This window comes from Beta vulgaris, chromosome 9, assembly GCF_026745355.1.
Source record: "Beta vulgaris subsp. vulgaris cultivar EL10 chromosome 9, EL10.2, whole genome shotgun sequence".
Taxonomy (NCBI): domain Eukaryota; kingdom Viridiplantae; phylum Streptophyta; class Magnoliopsida; order Caryophyllales; family Amaranthaceae; genus Beta; species Beta vulgaris.
This window is the reverse complement of record NC_079210.1, coordinates 50,660,610-50,678,711: the sequence shown is the minus strand read 5'-3', so window position 1 is coordinate 50,678,711 and position 18,102 is coordinate 50,660,610. Positions and strand designations below refer to the sequence as shown.

The 18,102-nt window shown below is 34.1% G+C and overlaps 1 protein-coding gene across 1 annotated transcript; it reads left to right on the top strand.

Annotated features, from left to right (window-relative positions):
- The first annotated feature begins 2,526 nt into the window (after positions 1–2,526).
- LOC104904566 (phospholipase D alpha 1) lies at positions 2,527–9,240 on the top strand. The gene is made up of 4 exons (XM_010692847.4): positions 2,527–2,766; positions 3,047–3,155; positions 6,123–8,022; positions 8,495–9,240. The coding sequence occupies exons 2-4, from the start codon at positions 3,063–3,065 to the stop codon at positions 8,929–8,931; spliced, it is 2,430 nt and encodes an 809-aa protein (XP_010691149.1). The 5' UTR covers positions 2,527–2,766; positions 3,047–3,062; the 3' UTR covers positions 8,932–9,240.
- Positions 9,241–18,102: the final 8,862 nt, after the last annotated feature.

Below are 18,102 nucleotides of genomic sequence, written 5' to 3'. Positions count from 1 at the left end.
ATAACATGTTTGTCGTTCTTTCGCAAAATAAGACTCACTATGTACTAATATTTACTATTATAATGAAATTTAGAATTTTAAGCTGGTGGGTAAGAAATATATTAAGGTGGTCATTTGAGCTGCATAAATATTGATACGGTGTATGAAAATTATTCTTCATCAAGATCAGATGGCCGACGAAATTGAACCTGATACAATTTCATAGGGCAGATGAAGAGAATTGGTTCTGGAGTTCCTGAAGTAAAGGAATAATATCCTTAATGAACTAAATCAAGTTGTTGTAACAACAAATCTTAAGATTATTGTAAGTGTATCTTAACTAACCTTATCTTTACATAAGTTATTATCATTAAGTCACACTAAATCTCCTGGGTCATCTCATATAGTTATACAAGTTATAGTTTATGGTTATGCTGCAGATATATATTGAACTAAATTAATTCAATACAAATAAGCTTTTTTCATTTTTTGATAAGAACACAAAGCTTTTCGTAACTTTTACATCTGAAACTCACATTTTATGATAATGAACTGATGGAGGTTTCCAAAATATACTTTATAAAGAGATTCCATATTAGAATTAGAAATATTGTATATATAGTTAGTGATTTTTAATCATTATTATTGAATCATTATCAATAATATATCTTATTTCATAATTTTGTATGGTGTACCTAGAATATAAAATTATCAATATTTTTTTCCGATGGTGGTAGTAATATAGTGAAGTAATATACAATGATTAGCAAGACATATAAAACCTATATATCATATGTACAAATTGGTGTGCTAATTTTGCATGTTCTTTCCTACTTTCAAATGAAACAACAAATATTGTGTGCTCTGGATAAATACTTCCTCCGTTTCTTTTTACTCGCTACACTTCTCATTTCACGGACTCTTAGGCAATTTTTGGAGAAAAGAGAGGTAGAGAGTAAGAAGAAGATGGGACCCATGTGGAAGGAGAGAGATAGAGAGAGTTTATTGCCCAAAAAAGAAGTGTAGCAAGTAATGTGAAATTTCCCATAATGGAAAGTGTAGCGAGTAAAAAGAAACGGAGGGAGTAATAAATTTATTGTCAAACCAATTCACTTAATTTTAATCAAAATATATCACTTTTTTAAGTCAAAGTGAGTCATTTTACAACTTTAAAGAGATATTTCAAGCAAAGTGTGTAACTTTTAATCTTAAATAGGCCACTTCTAGATTAATAAAATTGATATATTTAAGGCAAAAATATACCCCCATCACAATAATTTACAGTATATCTATCTTACTAAAGAATTTGTATAAATGAAATAGTCAATCAATATCTTTTAGTATATATATCTAACCAACAAAAAACTTCCCGTGTATTTTATCATGACATTAGCTACATCAGCAACTGAATGCACGGGTCATAAGCTGATTTTAAAATATATTTTATTACACATACAATATGATTATAAAAACTTTAAATCATGAGCTAATATTCTGACCATGATTTTAGGATAAACATCCTAAAATAAAAATTAATAAAACAAAATATTTCCGCGCGTTAATGTGTTTTTTTTTGTTTCATTTACGTATTTATAGATGTATATATCACAATTATAAGATTTTCAAACTTCAAAATGTTGTAACAAAGGATTTGTATATATCATCTAATATGATTTTACATTTTATATTCTTTTAACCTTAAATGCATGAATTTTAATAATTATGGATCCAATAAATTTGGAACAAAAACAACTACTTAATAAATAAAGCAATTCCCGTGCACTATGAACTGGTCCAAATTATATCTAAATAAAACCTCCGGTGCATTTTTGCACGGGTTAAAAGCTAGTTCTATATATAATGATATATCACGTCCACATATATCAAGCGCACAAGCTATTAAGAGCAACTCCAATAATAAGCTACAACGTCTTGTACCTTAACTTGCCATATTAACTTTTTAAGCTACTACATTTTCAAGCTACAAAGTATTCCAATGGTTAGCTATAATAAAAAGTAACTTGCTTGAAAAATAAATAAATAAAATAAAATAAATTAGACACATGTTACACTTTAGATGGAGGTTGTTTTCTTTATTTCAACCAAGCAGTGTAGCTTGTTTGGGCAGGTTGCTCCTTCCAGCTACAATTAATTTTTCCACTCCAATGATAAACTACCTGCTTGAAATTTTAATTAATTTGCAAACAAGTCCCTTTTTCATACCATTGGATATGCTCTAGTTGTGATTTCTACCACCTCCAACGCATTGTATAATTTTTCATTAAACTATAACTAAAACTCTACCAAGCTTTCTGTCAAAAAATGAATTAACACGAATAATTTGGTACAATCATATTATCATAGTACTATTATTATTTTGTCAAAAGGATATTATTTGTTGTGGAAGTAGTGTCCAAAACCTAGAACCGAATTCTATGATTCTATCTATATTACCGTGCTTAGTCGCTCATTAGCAACTAAGAAAATCATTATTTTTGTTGAAACAATCAAGTTCTTATTACATCCATGGCATAGGTTAAACAACCTTTTCATGTTCCTAAATTTCCTATCAAAAAAATAGACATTAATCCTCTTATTTCACGGATCTCTTTATTACATTCCTGAATTCTCTCTCTTCAACGCGCATTCCACTCAGTAAACCCACCTCTCCCAAAATCAGATCCATTGACTATTAAAATACACAATTTCACCTCTTTTTCCCCCTTAAAATCTTCATTTTGTCAGATCTCTTCTCATCATTTTCATCTCTCTCTACTTTTTTTCAATGTAAGTTCTCTCTCTTTTTTTTTCTTCATCATCGCAAAATTTCATCAATTATCTTACATGATCATTGCATCACTTTATTATTCAATTGTTGATTCATGATTTTATTTAACGACTTTGCAATTTCGATCTACATTGTTATCATCTAGATGAATTATATTACTTTAGTATAATTTTGCGGTAGAATTTTGAATTTGATGATCAAATTTTGCAGATCATTAAGAAAGAACGACGAATAAAGCTTATCTAATTTGAATTTTAATTTTAATTTGAATTTTTACAGTTGCTGGAATTGAAAAATGGCGCAGATTTTGCTGCACGGAACTTTACATGTTACGATATATGAAGCTAGTGATCTTCACCATGGAAATGATCCCGGTGTTTTCCGCAAGGTCTTTCTTTTTCTCTCTCCTCCTTTATTTATACTTGAAATTTTGAATATTTATGTGGATCAATTTAGAATATACTGATGTTTTTTTTTTTCTTGTGTATCTGTTTGTTTTTTTCTTGTGTATCTGTTTTTTTTTTTTTTTGCTAGATGTGATCTAAGTATATAGTAGTATGATATATCGTTGTCAAGGGGTTAGTTGATGATGATGTAAATGTAAAGGGGTCCAAGTAATAGGGTCCCTTTATTTAAAGGGAGGGTATCTATAACATAACCTTATCTTCCACCAAATGTGTTTGGGGGTTTCATTTTGTGCATTTAGGGAGTAAGAAGAAATGAATAAAATTGCAACATTATAGAATTTGTTGATTGTAGCGGGACTTGGAGTTGGATGTTTCTCGAAAATTTTAACGAGTATTCGACTATAAACTCTCACCAATAGGTTTGTTAAATTGGTTATATGAACTTTTAGAAGTTTTTATTAAGAGGTAATTTAAGATATTAATGGTCAAAGGTGTGTGTGTTGGAGACTGTGCAAAAAGCAAACGAGAGCTTTATTATAGGACGGTGGGATTGCTATTTAATTGAGTGTTTGTTTGACATTTGGATCTTGGGTTGGTTGGATTGGATGATGAAAAAAAATTCACAAAGTTGAGTGATAATGTGAAAAAGTAGAAATTTGGGATGTTCGAAGAAAATCTGGTAATGAGAGTCCTAGAGTGGGAAGTGATCTTAGAAACCAATCGCGTTCTGGGAAAAGATCTCACTTCTGCTATTACGAGGACTGGATGTTGAATTAGATTTGTTATGATTCCACTTCTGTGAGGTAAGCATGTGAATGGTAGCTGATTCTTGCAAAATCAGATGTGTTTGGTGTATAGGCATTATGCTGATGGATTGGAGGATATGGAGAGACATAATGCCAAAGAAATACTAGGAGGACTTCGGTTTGTCGTTAATCTCAACTTACATACAAATTGTGTAGATGTTAAAGTATTCGATGTTAAAGTATTCTGGACATTTTGCTGAGGTTGTATAATTAAACTGGAAAGCTTTTGAAAAAGGACCAATAACTAATGAGGGGATACCGTATTTTTGTTACAGATATGAATGTCATTCTTGGATGTGCTTTGATCACATCAAGTGATAAGGATTTGTACAATTGATTTGTTCCAAGGCTGATGCAGTGTAAAATAATTATGTTTTGACCATCTAGTTCTTGAAAAAATTTCTTTTTTAAACATGAATTTTTTTACAAGCGACATGTTATGTAATGCTAGTTCAATATGCATGGATAATGGAGCACACAAAATCTCTTTTCAAAATATTGATATTGCTGTGAAGTTTTCTCTACTTCCTTTGCTTTTTTAGAGTCTTTGGGCTATGCGGTTTCTATTGTTTGCTGTTCAAATACTGTCTTAGTTTCACAGTCTTGTTCTTTGGCTTTACTTTAAACAATTTGGTTGAAATTTTTATCCCAAATTCGAATTTACAGTAGACATGTATAGAAACCCTCTCTCCTGGGAAATACCGAGCCCTTGATTGGTTTTTGAGATGCTTTAGTCAACCATCTTTATTATTCTTATGGTAAATTTTTTCTGACTTTTAAATTTACGTTGGATGTTTAGCCTGTGACTTTTTAGTAAATCAGGTGTCTATGTAACACTTTGGCAATGATAAAAAAGTTCCTCCTGTTTTTCTTCCTATTACTACCTCCATTACCATCAAGAAAATTGCATATTGAGCCATCCCTTATAGAACTTTTCAGTGAAGCAATTGACCTGTGTTTTTGTACTGTTTAAAGCATGCCAAGCTCTCGTTATTTGATCCATTGATTTTTTTTATTGCAATGCCAACAAGATTTTTTGAGGATGCGAAGAACTAACAAAGCAACACAGGCTCCACGGTATCTCAGTTACTCTGAGGAATGTCTCAATCGGGAGACTGAAGCACCAGTAAACTTTAGGATTGAAGATAGTAGCCCCTCACATATAGCTCCATTATGATCTGATTGCCTTATTGAGCAGCGTTGATCTTTTCCCCATGCATACTCTTGTAGGTTGCCTTTCACGGGCTATGGCAAACTGAATATGCAACAGGAACTGCTCTAGCTTTAAGTGATATAACTGAAAAATCAAGTTATTCGACTACTAATCTCCTAAGACCCTGAGTTATATCTTGTGAACTACTCCTTTAGTTTCAAAAAATATGCTGCATTATCCAATTTTGTTTGTTATACAATACTTGTTAGCTCGTCTCTTTAGGATCTCTATGCATTTATACTTGTCACTTCATAATACAAAAGAAGAATTACTGGCCACTTGAAAGTTCCATCAATCACTCTCAAATCATGTTTGCAGTATCAGTTAACGCATATATTATGAGACTAGGGGGGAATCTCGTGATTGTTTAATACGTTTTCGATGTATATGCCATTGAAACATCAAGTTGTCGTAGTGATCATATCTAATAAAGAATCCCGCAAAAAGTGTTACCCTTGGAACACTTTTTTTGTTTGTTCTTTATGCATCAACTCTGAAGCCTATCAACACTAGGAAATCTGTTCAACAAGAGCATCTACTTGCTTAATTGCTGTTTATGGTGTCAAGACATTGAGGAGCTGTAGATATTGTCTTCAGAGTGCATTCAGCCTTCCTTCTTAGCAAATTTTTATAAGTTTCCTAAACAGATAATTCAGCTATCAGCTTTCCACATAATGTTGCTGCCTGAGCACTTATTCTACTGAGAACTTCCTTAACTGTCAAGAATCTTGTTTGGACATGGGAACATCCTGAAATACATTTTTTGTAATCACTATTTCAATATGTACTCTGTCAAGTGACCATTTAGACTTTAGAGACTTGTCTCTAGTGTTCTTAAATGGGGGTGGAGGGTCTTCCTCTCCTTGTTATGTAGTTCTCTCTGTAATTTTGCATATTCTGATATATATTGACAAATCCTTTGTATGCAGCTTATGGCAAATATTGAAGAGACAGTCGGTCTTGGGCAAGGAACTCCCAAAATGTATGCAACTATTGATCTTGAAAAGGCTAGAGCTGGGAGAACTAGAATTATAGAAAATGAACCTGCAAACCCCAGATGGTACGAGTCATTTCATATATACTGTGCACATTTAGCCTCAAGCATTATTTTCACCGTGAAAGATGACAATCCAATCGGAGCGACATTAATTGGAAGAGCATATGTACCTGTCGAGGAAATCTTGGGTGGGGAAGAAGTTGACAGATGGGTTGAAATATGTGATAGAGACAAGAACCCTTTAGATAGTGGTGCCAAGATTCATGTGAAGCTGCAATTTTTTGAAATTACCCAAGAGCGTAGTTTCAATCATGGCATTAGAAGTGGAAAATATCCTGGAGTTCCTTACACCTTTTTCCCACAAAGGACAGGATGTAAGGTCTCTCTGTATCAGGATGCCCATATCCCAGATAATTTTATTCCGAAAATTCCTCTTGCTGGTGGCAAGTATTATGAGCCTCATAGATGCTGGGAAGATATCTTTGATGCAATTACTAATGCAAAACACATGATTTACATTACTGGATGGTCTGTATACACAGAGATCGCGTTGATAAGGGATTCAAGGAGGCCAAAGCCTGGTGGTGACATAACCATCGGCGAGCTGCTTAAGAAGAAGGCAAGAGAAGGTGTGAAGGTCTGTATGCTTGTGTGGGATGACCGAACATCTGTTGGTGTGTTGAAGAAGGATGGTTTAATGGCAACACATGATGAAGAGACTGGGCAATTCTTCCGCGACACTGAGGTGCATTGTGTTTTGTGCCCTCGCAATCCTGATGATGGTGGAAGCATAGTTCAGGATCTACAGATCTCTACTATGTTTACTCATCATCAGAAGATTGTGGTGGTTGACAGTGCAATGCCTGAGGGTGGGTCAGACAAGAGGAGGATTGTGAGTTTTGTTGGGGGAATTGATCTTTGTGATGGGAGATACGACACCCCATTCCATTCACTTTTCAGGACCCTTGACACTGCACATCATGATGATTTCCATCAGCCAAACTTTCCTGATGGTGCAATTACAAAAGGTGGTCCTAGAGAACCTTGGCATGACATTCATTCTCGTGTTGAAGGACCTATTGCTTGGGATGTCCTGTTCAATTTTGAACAGAGATGGAGAAAACAGGGTGGGAAAGATGTACTTGTTCCACTGAGGGAACTTGATGATATTATTCCTCCCTCACCAGTGACTTTTCAGGATGATCCTGAGACATGGCACGTTCAGCTGTTTAGATCAATTGATGGTGGTGCTGCTTTTGGTTTCCCCGACACACCTGAAGATGCAGCCAGAGCAGGGCTTGTAAGTGGTAAAGATAACATTATTGATCGAAGCATCCAGGATGCTTATATCCATGCAATTCGCCGAGCTAGGAATTTCATTTACATTGAAAATCAGTATTTCCTTGGAAGTTCTTTTGCATGGGAGCGTGCAGATGATATCACAATTGAGGAAGTTGGTGCCTTACATCTGATCCCCAAGGAACTCTCCTTGAAGATCGTTAGCAAGATTGAAGCAGATGAGAGATTCACTGTTTACGTAGTTCTTCCAATGTGGCCAGAGGGAATACCGGAAAGTGGATCAGTGCAGGCCATATTAGACTGGCAAAGGAGGACAATGACGATGATGTACAAGGATATTATTACTGCTCTGCGGGCCAAGGGTAGTGACGAGGATCCGAGAAACTATCTGACATTTTTCTGCTTGGCCAACCGGGAGGTGAAAAAAGACGGTGAATATGAACCTTCAGAACAGCCTGAACCTGACTCTGACTATGAAAGAGCTCAGCAGAATCGACGGTTTATGATCTATGTTCATTCAAAAATGATGATTGGTATGCTTTTGACATCTTTTTCTTCTTTCCTGATGTACCCTTCCCCCCTTTCTCTTCACCTGTTAACATCCTGTCCACCAGAAAAGGTTTAGACTCAAATAACAGCTAGTGAAAAGAATGTAGGTCAATTTTCTCCTTTATTAAGCTTATACCATTGTTTCATTCTAAACTTTTAGAGGACCTGCTTAAATACAAGTCCATTTTCCTCTAGAAGCCTCACATCACTGAGAAGGTTGTAGACTCGTAGGTCGACTTTTTCTCCTTTATTAAGCAAATACTATTGTCGCATCTCAAAATGCAGGACCTGCTTAACTACAAGCCTATTTTCCTATAGAAGCCTCATATCTTCTGTTTTTTTTAATAAAAAAAATCACTGTGCAATGGTGATGCACAGGGATTGTGTTATTTTCACTTTAGGACTAATTTATTGTTTGAAAATTTACTGACTTATGAGCTGCGTTTGATTCTGTAGTTGACGACGAATACATTATTGTTGGATCTGCCAACATCAACCAAAGATCAATGGATGGTGCAAGGGACTCGGAAATAGCCATGGGGGCCTACCAACCTCACCACTTGGTGACAAGGAACCAACGAGCACAAGGTCAAATCCACGGTTTCCGAATGGCCCTGTGGTATGAGCACCTTGGCATGCTTGATGATTCTTTCAAGCGCCCTGAAAGCAGTGACTGTGCTGAGAAGGTAAATCGATCTGCAGACAAGTACTGGGATCTCTATTCAAGCGAATCTCTTGAGCGTGATTTGCCTGGTCACCTCCTCCGCTATCCTATTGGTGTCTCTAGTGAAGGAGATGTCTCAGAGCTCCCAGGCTTTGAGTTCTTCCCCGACACCAAGGCACGAGTGCTTGGTGTTAAATCTGACTATCTCCCACCAATCTTAACTACCTAATCTAATCAATATTGAGAAGTAACATCCCATCTTCTCATGCTTTTGCGAATCATACTGGAGTTTTAGACAGAATAATAAAGTAGTAGCTTGGTGATTTTAGATTTCTGCATCTGGTTTTTACTTTTTAAAACTTACAAGGGTTTATGTGATATTGGTGGTTAGAATACCAGGTCAATGAGATTGTTAACAAACTTTGTACTGTATTTGCGAGTATCTCGATATGTATTATGGCGTGAGAGAATCTCTTGTAAACTTTTTGCCCTTTACTGTAATGAGGCAATGAGCTATAGTTTTGTGTTTTGGTTATTATTTTCAAACTTGTTTCAGTTTTTGGTTTGTATTTTAACTTAACCATGGCTTATCCGGAACTATGATTTTAGTGGCGGATTTTTTTGCAAGGATTTCGAAATTTACAGAGTATTAGGGTTTTTTTTTTTTTGTTTTTATCAACATCACACTCCCTTCTATCTAGAATTAACAATTACGCATTATATGATATTCCCTTTTTTATCACTTTGTTAGTCTCTTATTCTTAATTGGCTCATTTGCTCTGGTTATACCCGTTTGATTCACAAACCCATTTTCTCCCTCTAATTCTTTTAGAGGTGATCATGGGCCGAGCTTTGGCCAAATAAAAGTGGTCATTTTTGCACCAAAGTCTCGGACTTAAATTTTTCGCGTTAAAACTCGCTAATTCGGATCTGGCCATGCGCAAAATTAGCCTAATTTTTCATAATGAAGTTGCTTGTGCCTTTTTTGTCCAAAAATCGGGTCGGATCCAACAACGGGCCTAAAAATCATGCCCAAAATCCGTCCATTTTCAAATGGGGTCGGGCCTATGAACCAAACCCATATTGATCACATCTAAATTCTTTATAACCGTTCGATTTTTAGACATAGCTATCTTGTATTCTTGTGTGTTGGGTCTATATCATGGTATTGGTAGACATTCTTTCAACAAATAGATGAATGTTACCTATCTATAATAGATTGGTACTTTCAACAATTAAATTATATACATAATTTCAGGAAAAAAAAGTTTCGAGATACTACCGTTTATAAGAAACTTCTTTCAAAAACCTAACTTTTATATTTTATTTTTCAAAGAATTACCTTTTACGTTATTAGTTATTTCCAAAAAGTTACCTATAAAACAAATACCTTTCAAATACTACCATATAACGATTTCCGTTAAATATGACCAGTAAAGTATGTTATTGACTTACGCATGATAATCATATGACCTTTTTCAACACCATTTGAAGTTCAAATTGGAGAGCTTTATCAATAAACTCACGAATTAACTGTAGAAAAGTCTCGGTAATGGCATTAAAAGTTGGCAGTGAGAAGGTCAAAGAAGGTTACGTTACTTTTATGTGCAAAATCAACAGCAGAATAAACTGTCAAAACGATGATCTTCACCTAGTAATGTTTTGAAAGAAACGTATTGTAAAAGGTAGTTTATTATTATTATTATTATTATTATTATTATTATTATTATTATTATTATTATTATTATTATTATTATAGTTTCTTGAAATATTTTCCTAATTTTAATTAGTTAGAAACCTCTAAGAAAGAAAGGATCGGAAGAGGAAGACGAGGGAGTGAATCATTGGTGCAAAACTAAATTAAGAATCATCATTGATTGTTTCACTTTCGGTCCAAAACCTGGACCATTGATGTCAAGTCAACTTTATTATGACTAGTAAACCCAATCAAAGCCATGTATGCTCAGATATTTAATGACAAATGGCATTCAGATAATGTATACAAATGTCCCTATAACACTTGAGACATAAAGAGTTTTTAGTTTTTTGTTCCAAATAACAAGAAGTTGCCACCTCGTAAATCTGTTTTTTTTTCTAAGTTCTAACTTCCCAATTGTGGATTTGTGATTGTGGTGTAAGAAACGTGATCTTGTAACTAAATTGACTACCTAACGTGTTTTGGTGGTGGCTACTTCCTCCATTCGTTGATACATCGAATAGAATAAGATACTTATCTACTGTTTACGTATTTCCTTAATTTTATAACACTTTTAAAGTTGCAATTAAAATTCTTAACATCTATACAAATATATTAAAAGGCGTGCGAAAACAAGAAATTGTGTCACGTGACGCTCTCCCTATGGAGTTTTAGTTCATGTAATCCATGTACAATAAAAAAATTAAGAAATTGCAGAGTATAGGGTGTGATCCTGAGACTTCAAGTACATATACTAAAGTTTTAACCACTAGACTAAGTTGTATTTAATGTTATTATCATAAAGTATTATATTAATTAATGAAATTTTTTCTTACCCGGGGCATAGTCAAGGCCTAATAACTAGTATAATATAAAAAAGAGGACGATATAATTAACAAGAAGATTACTCCTTCCTCCATTCGTTGATACATCGAATAGGACAAGATACTTATCTATTGTTTACGTATTTCTTTAGTTTTATAACACTTAAAAAGTTACAATTAAAATTCTTAACATATTTTAATAAAAAAAAGACTATATAACAAGAAGATGACTAGCATATCGTCAATGACCGCAATTTTCATTTTTTTCTTGTTGATTGAATGAGTAAATATATTTTAGTCATTTTTATACACGTTGTAAAGTACTTCATATTCATAGATATTGGGTATTAGGCCAACTTCTTGTAAGAAGTAAATTGACATTATGTACATTAGTGCATGAGGAGAGTGTTGGATTACGGAAAACTCTTTGAGCTTGGAGTGATTTGATCAAATATATAGGATTTATAATATCCTCTTCCTAATATAATTAGGAATTTATAACAAAAATATTCTAATAGAATGAGAAAATATTATCCTAATATTATTCTTTATCACACCCCTCCATTCATAGAGGTAGGAGGACGTACGCTAATACTGGATTTAAAATCGAAAAATAGTTGTCTGGGAAGTCCTTTTGTAAAAATATTTGCAAACTGATACCTAGTAGGCACATGTAAAAACACGAATTTTTCCTAAAGCAACCTTTTCTCGAACAAAGTGAATATCCAACTCAACATGTTTAATTTGGTGCGCTGATGTTGAACAGGGTTGCTAGACAAATAAATAGCACTGATATTATCACAATAGACAAGTTTAGCCTAACGAAGAGCACAATGCAACTCGATAGTAAGTTGCACAACCAACATGATTTAGCTACAACATTAGCGACGCCTTGATATTCAGCTTTTGCACTAGATCTAGACATGGTTGCCTAACGCTTCGAAGAACACAAAATAAGGTTGTCCCTTAAGAAAATAATATCCAGAAGTAAAACGACGAGTGTCAGGACAACCACGCCAATTAGCATCAGTATAAGTGATCAGGCGTAGAGAAGTAGAAGGATATAAATGTAACACATGATCAATAGTGCCCTGAATATAGCGCAATATCCGTTTCAATGCATCACAGTGAGAGGTCCTAGGGTCGTGCATAAACAGACAATGTGTTGAACAACATAAGAAATATCAAGACAAGTAAAGGTGAGGTACTAAAGAGCACCTGCAAGGCTGCAATTAATACAAGGTAGGATCATGAAATTGAGGTCCAACATCGACACTAGTTTGGACTTAGTGTCCACAGGACTAGCAGCAGGTTTACAACTGGACATGCTTGGACGTTCTAGAATCTCCTGTGCATATTTATGTTGAGATAACAACATATAAGATGACGTCCGGGTGACATCAATACCCAAATAACTCAAAGGACCTAAATCAGACATTGGGAACTCAGTCTGAAGCTGAGTAATAATTTGTTGCCATAAAGTATCAGAAGAAGTGACCAACAAAATATCATCAACATACAAAAGTAAATAAATATGTTGTGTCAGAGCCATGATGATATGTACGTAAAAAGAGAACTATCACTCTTGGTAATAATGAACCCCATGTGCAAAAGATATTTAGCAAATCGTTGATACCACGCACGAGGCACCTATTTAAGGCCAAAGAGAGCCTTGCAGGCGACAACCATAATGAGGTGTGTGCAAATCAACAAAACTCGGAGGCTGATGCATATAAACTGTCTCACGAAGATCACCATGAAAAAAAGCATTTTCAACATCGAGCTGATGATGAATAGACCACTGGCGAGGCATATCTAAGCTTTGGGGTACGGATGGTTTATGGTTTAACCACAAGACTAAAAGTCTCATCACAATCAATACCAACTTCCTGTGACCTGCCATCACAAACAAGTCGAACTTTGTGCATTTCAAGATTACCATTAGATTTCAATTTGTGTTTAAAAAGTCACATGCAATTAACAATATTTACACCCTTAAGCCTAGGAATCAATTCCCAAGTCCCTGTTTTAACCAGAGTACCGTACTCATCTTGCATTGTCGCATTCCAATTAGGGTCATTTAAGGTCTGTTTGTGTTTTTAGGCAAATGAGACTTGTACGTAGTGGTGCATGAAATTTGAGTGAGGAGATTGTATTTAGGATTGGGCTTAACAATGCCTCTTTGAGACCGAATAACAAGAGATGAGTGGGCTGAATGGGGGCAGCCCACATAAAGGTGGGGGGGAGTATGTGAGGGGGAACGCATGTGTTGGGGTGAGAGCAGACCTGGCAAGGGGTCTGTTGGGCGTGGGTAACCCAATTGCGAGTGATGGAGTAGCACAAACTTGAGGAGAGGAAAAATAAAAGAAAATTGATGTGAACGAGAAAGATTGAAGAATAATACCCAAAAAAAAAAATAGTAGAAGAATTTTAAGATTTTTTTTTTTAAAAAAATGACTAAAAATAATAAAAAAACATTCGTTGTTATGTATAAAATAGTACAAACTGAACTATTTGTTAAGAATTACATAATTTAAGAGTTTTTGAAAGGATTCAGATATTGTACAATTAGAACTATCCGCCGACGACAAAATTCCCATATTGTTTTACATAATTAAAGTTGAAATTTATATTATTCATAATCATAGCAAATTATCTAATCTTGAACTATCTATATAATTTGTAAGCCAAATACAATGTTACGGCAAGTTGAAAGCAAAATTCGTAACACCCAAACTTTCACGAGTTAGTCACAGGACTACCTTACAGGCTGGGAATATTCAAGGTTTGACCACTTGGATAATTTTACACCATTTGAGTTGGACATGAATGAAAGAAGGAAGTACAAGAAAAAGCATTCCATGCATAATGATAATGTGCATGTCAAATAGGAGTATATTATTGCAATATTGGCTGAAAGATTCAACTGTTACGTCTTATACTCTTTTTGAAATGTATTCCACTATAGTGATGGTCAAATAATCTGACTAACCAATAGTATTGACCGAGTCATATTCAATATTAGTATATACTACCTTAATTTATAAGAGAATAGTCAATAAGGGACGAATCAAGTCTTCTAGTAACACTAGTAGATTTTCATTAGTCAAACTAGCAATGATTTAGCAATGCCTTAGTAATTATCATTAGGATTATATTTATATACATAGGGGCTTTTTAGGTTGGAATTCCCTTATTCTTTATTTTCTGTTCAAAAGATTTTTCATATGTAATTACCTAATTACACAGGATTGTCTTGTATTGAATTTCGCTGCGTAAGAATCTACTTTTACCTACCTTAAAAATGATCGTGTAGAATTAACGATAAATTCTAATGTCGGTTAATCTCTATTGAATTTACATCGACTGGTCTTGATTGTATAAATAATGACATTGATACTTAATTAACTCATATGATATGGAACATTTAAATATATTAAGTAGAAAGAAACATATGGACCTTAAAAAACTAAGGTACATGAGAAAATAAGAAAATAAAACTTGACAGTGTCAAGTCACAAGCACCAATCATGGAATGAACATCTATTGGGATTTGGAACTTTAAGGTCATTGCGAGTTGGGGTATTGTCTCATCAATATATTCCAACTTGTTCCTCACACGAAGACCACTAAACATGTTCTTTTCCTATTCATCATAATTTTGGCCCTGTAAAAAGCGTTCTAATGGGAATATAGGTTTAGACAAAATTAAAAAAGATAAATACGTGATGAACCACAATTTTTTTGTATTATCGCTCACTGATAATGTAGGTTCAGTTGAAAATGGCAACAAAATGTGTTACTCATTACCCAATTAGGATCATTGAGAAGTAACTAGTTTTGAGTTAAAAACAACAGGACTTTAATCAGATGTTGGCTTAGATAACATAACTGAAAAATACACAAATATAATAATAAAGAAATATAAAAAAACTGATACTCCATATTATGGACCAATCCTTTTAATTTCATTTCACATATAAGGTGAGATGACCAGATAATACATCCTTCTTTCTATATGGGTCTAACATTTCTACAACTTCTCGCAATATTTAGTGTTTCTGTCTAGAAATTAAGGATTGTTGATGTGTGCTGAGTAGGAGTGAGTGCCAAGAGCGTTAGTCTGAACTGATTGTCCGTACACCAGAAACCTACAAAACAAGGTTAGACTACCCGGGGGTGGTTCCAGGATCACCTTTCCGACACTCAAGTCAGTTGATGATTGAGGTAGAGAGAGAAAGTCTAGAGAGATGCTCTAGTTTGTTAATTAGGTGAGATTTGAATACTTGTTCATTAATGAGACTGTTGGTATTTATAGTGTTGGGGATTTCTAGACAGGAAACATTGATGGGATGGACCTCATTGGGATCAATGGCTATGTTGCCTTTTCAGGCAATGATCATTTCAACCTTTAGTGGATTCCCAAACTCTTGACTAGGTCAACTCAATGGTGGAACCCATTGTTACCACCTGTCCAAGGCCTTATTAGAAGGCTTTTTGTGTCCTGATTGGGTTGTTTATCAATCGAACACAAACATTTACTATATTCAACCTAACAATAATCTAATCCCCTAAATCTTAATCCCTCAAAAAGATACCTAAAATCTTCCATGAACAAATGAAATTATTGGTCAATGACAAATTACTTTTTATGAAGAAAAAAAAAAGTTAGACCACATGCAATCCCACATGGTACCAAGTCTAGCATCACATACAATATGACAATATCACATTATCTACTTTAATTTGATGCTTTGTTTTCCTGTTATACATACGTCCAACGGTCCAAGGAGCCAAAAATGGCATTGGTTACAAACTTACAACTTAGTACAACTTACAACTTGGGTTAAAAATTAAATGTTGTCATTTCAATATTTCATTTGTAGTTACTTGCAGAAGCTTCGACTGACACAATGAGTCCATATACAAGTGCTGCATAACCCCACTTGAAAGAAAAAGCCATGAATTTCATTATCTTCTTCCGCCCATCACATTGATTATGTTCCTTTTATTACTCCTGTCCACACATAACCTCAACTTGCATGCCCACCTCTTTCTCTCTCTAAACTACCTTGCTTACCTCACCTCACAAATTGTCTATTAGGTGGTCTAAATTATAGGACTAATCTATATATGATACCTAATTACATGACGATTACAATGTTATTATACTTTATATTATCATATCCATGTTCTTTGTTGTTATTTGTTATTATAAAGTATTAAGGAGATCTTATGCGTTGTGTTTTATAATAGTGATTAACGAATATACTTTCAAGTAGGTCAGTAGATTCTAGTTTAGGATCCATAGATTTGCATGTTTTGATTATATTATTACTCATTTTATTGTTGTTCATGCATGAGGTTGACTAGAATCAAATAACGTGAAAGGATAAGAGGAAGAAAACAATTTTTTAAAAAGTAGGAAATGAATAAACAAAGTATATATGTAGTTACTAGTTATAATCCTGCTTGCTTTTGAAAAGATTTGATGTATAATGCATAGTATATAGGTGTATCTTTTTTTAGGGTGGTTATACACTTATATTAGGATACTCCCAACAGACCCATCTACAATAGGTGGGTAGCTATTCAAATTGAATTTGACTCATGCTGAACGTAGGATACTCCCAACAGTTTAGTGTGTTTAGTTGAAACTTGGGAGTATCCTCTAAACATGTAACCTATTGGAATGATTTTTAAAATTTAAAGTGTGCATGAGTGATGATTAGAGTGCATCGTAAGATATTGTGTTGATCCATGGAGATAGTTGTTGGTCCTTTATGCGCATTTGGTGACAACCTATTGCCCGTAACAAATCGAGGTATTACTGAAGAAGTGGAAATTAATGGGAAGTTCTACTTTCCAAGTATGGAGGCATTAACTTCAATTATCTAACTTCGTTAGTCTCATACTAAATCAAACAATTATTTATACTTCCTATAGACTTTTCGTTTATTTCTTACTAAATATGTTCAATTTCACATTGGGAATATGAAAATTAGATCTTTGAAAAATACATAACAATACGAATCCAACAATACTCCATATTAATATTATTTTTCCATATAAAATTGAGTAAAAATATGGTAAAATCAAAATAGGAGACAAAAATTTTAAAATCATATTACGTCAATTTTTTTAATAAATGTGATTAAGGTCCCGTTCTTTTGGACTGAAAGAAAATGAACTGAATTGAAAGTGACTAAACTGAATTGAAATTAATTGAACAAAACTGAATTGTATAGAGAAACTGAACTGAACTGAAATTAACTAAACTGAATTGAACTGAAAATAAATCCAAAAAAAAGGGCCTAAGTCACCTTACTCCACATGAAGACAACCTAATCATTTTTTTAAGAAGAAATTTCATTAATTGAAAGCCAAACGACTTCTACAATAGATATTAAAGAACAACAAGATATAATTAAACAAGGTTAAATCAAATTCGTCTTCGAAAAAACTACAATGAACCAAACTGAGCAATACATCGCAGCCCCCTTGTATTTGCTGAATTAAGCAACTATTGATAAGGAACTCTATCATTCAGACATAGTTTGGGAAGAAAATTCTTGATCGACCCATGTTAACCGCATCCGAGATTCCAATACCTTCAATTGAATCTCGAATTTCAACCAATGAGAATAATTTCTCATATCTAAAAAAAAAAAACCATACTCACAACTTCCATAAGGGAGTTCTCCATAACAAAGACTAAAAATCGCATAACAGGATTTGAAGAAATCTTACAAATAGATACTTCCTCCGTCGCAAAATATAGTTCACATTTCCATTTTGGGTGTCCCAAAATATAGTTCCCATTTCCATATTTAGTTCCACATTTTTCCGTAATTTGTCTAGAAAAATCGTGTCCCATCAT

What these genes read in the sequence shown, in the direction of transcription:
- LOC104904566 (XM_010692847.4), top strand. Translation starts at nt 3,063, where the DNA reads ATGGCGCAGATTTTGCTGCACGGAACTTTACATGTTACGATATATGAA. An exon ending in ATCCCGGTGTTTTCCGCAAG is followed by an intron (nt 3,156 to 6,122) that starts GTCTTTCTTTTT and finishes CTTTGTATGCAG; the next exon opens with CTTATGGCAAATATTGAAGA. An exon ending in TCATTCAAAAATGATGATTG is followed by an intron (nt 8,023 to 8,494) that starts GTATGCTTTTGA and finishes TTGATTCTGTAG; the next exon opens with TTGACGACGAATACATTATT.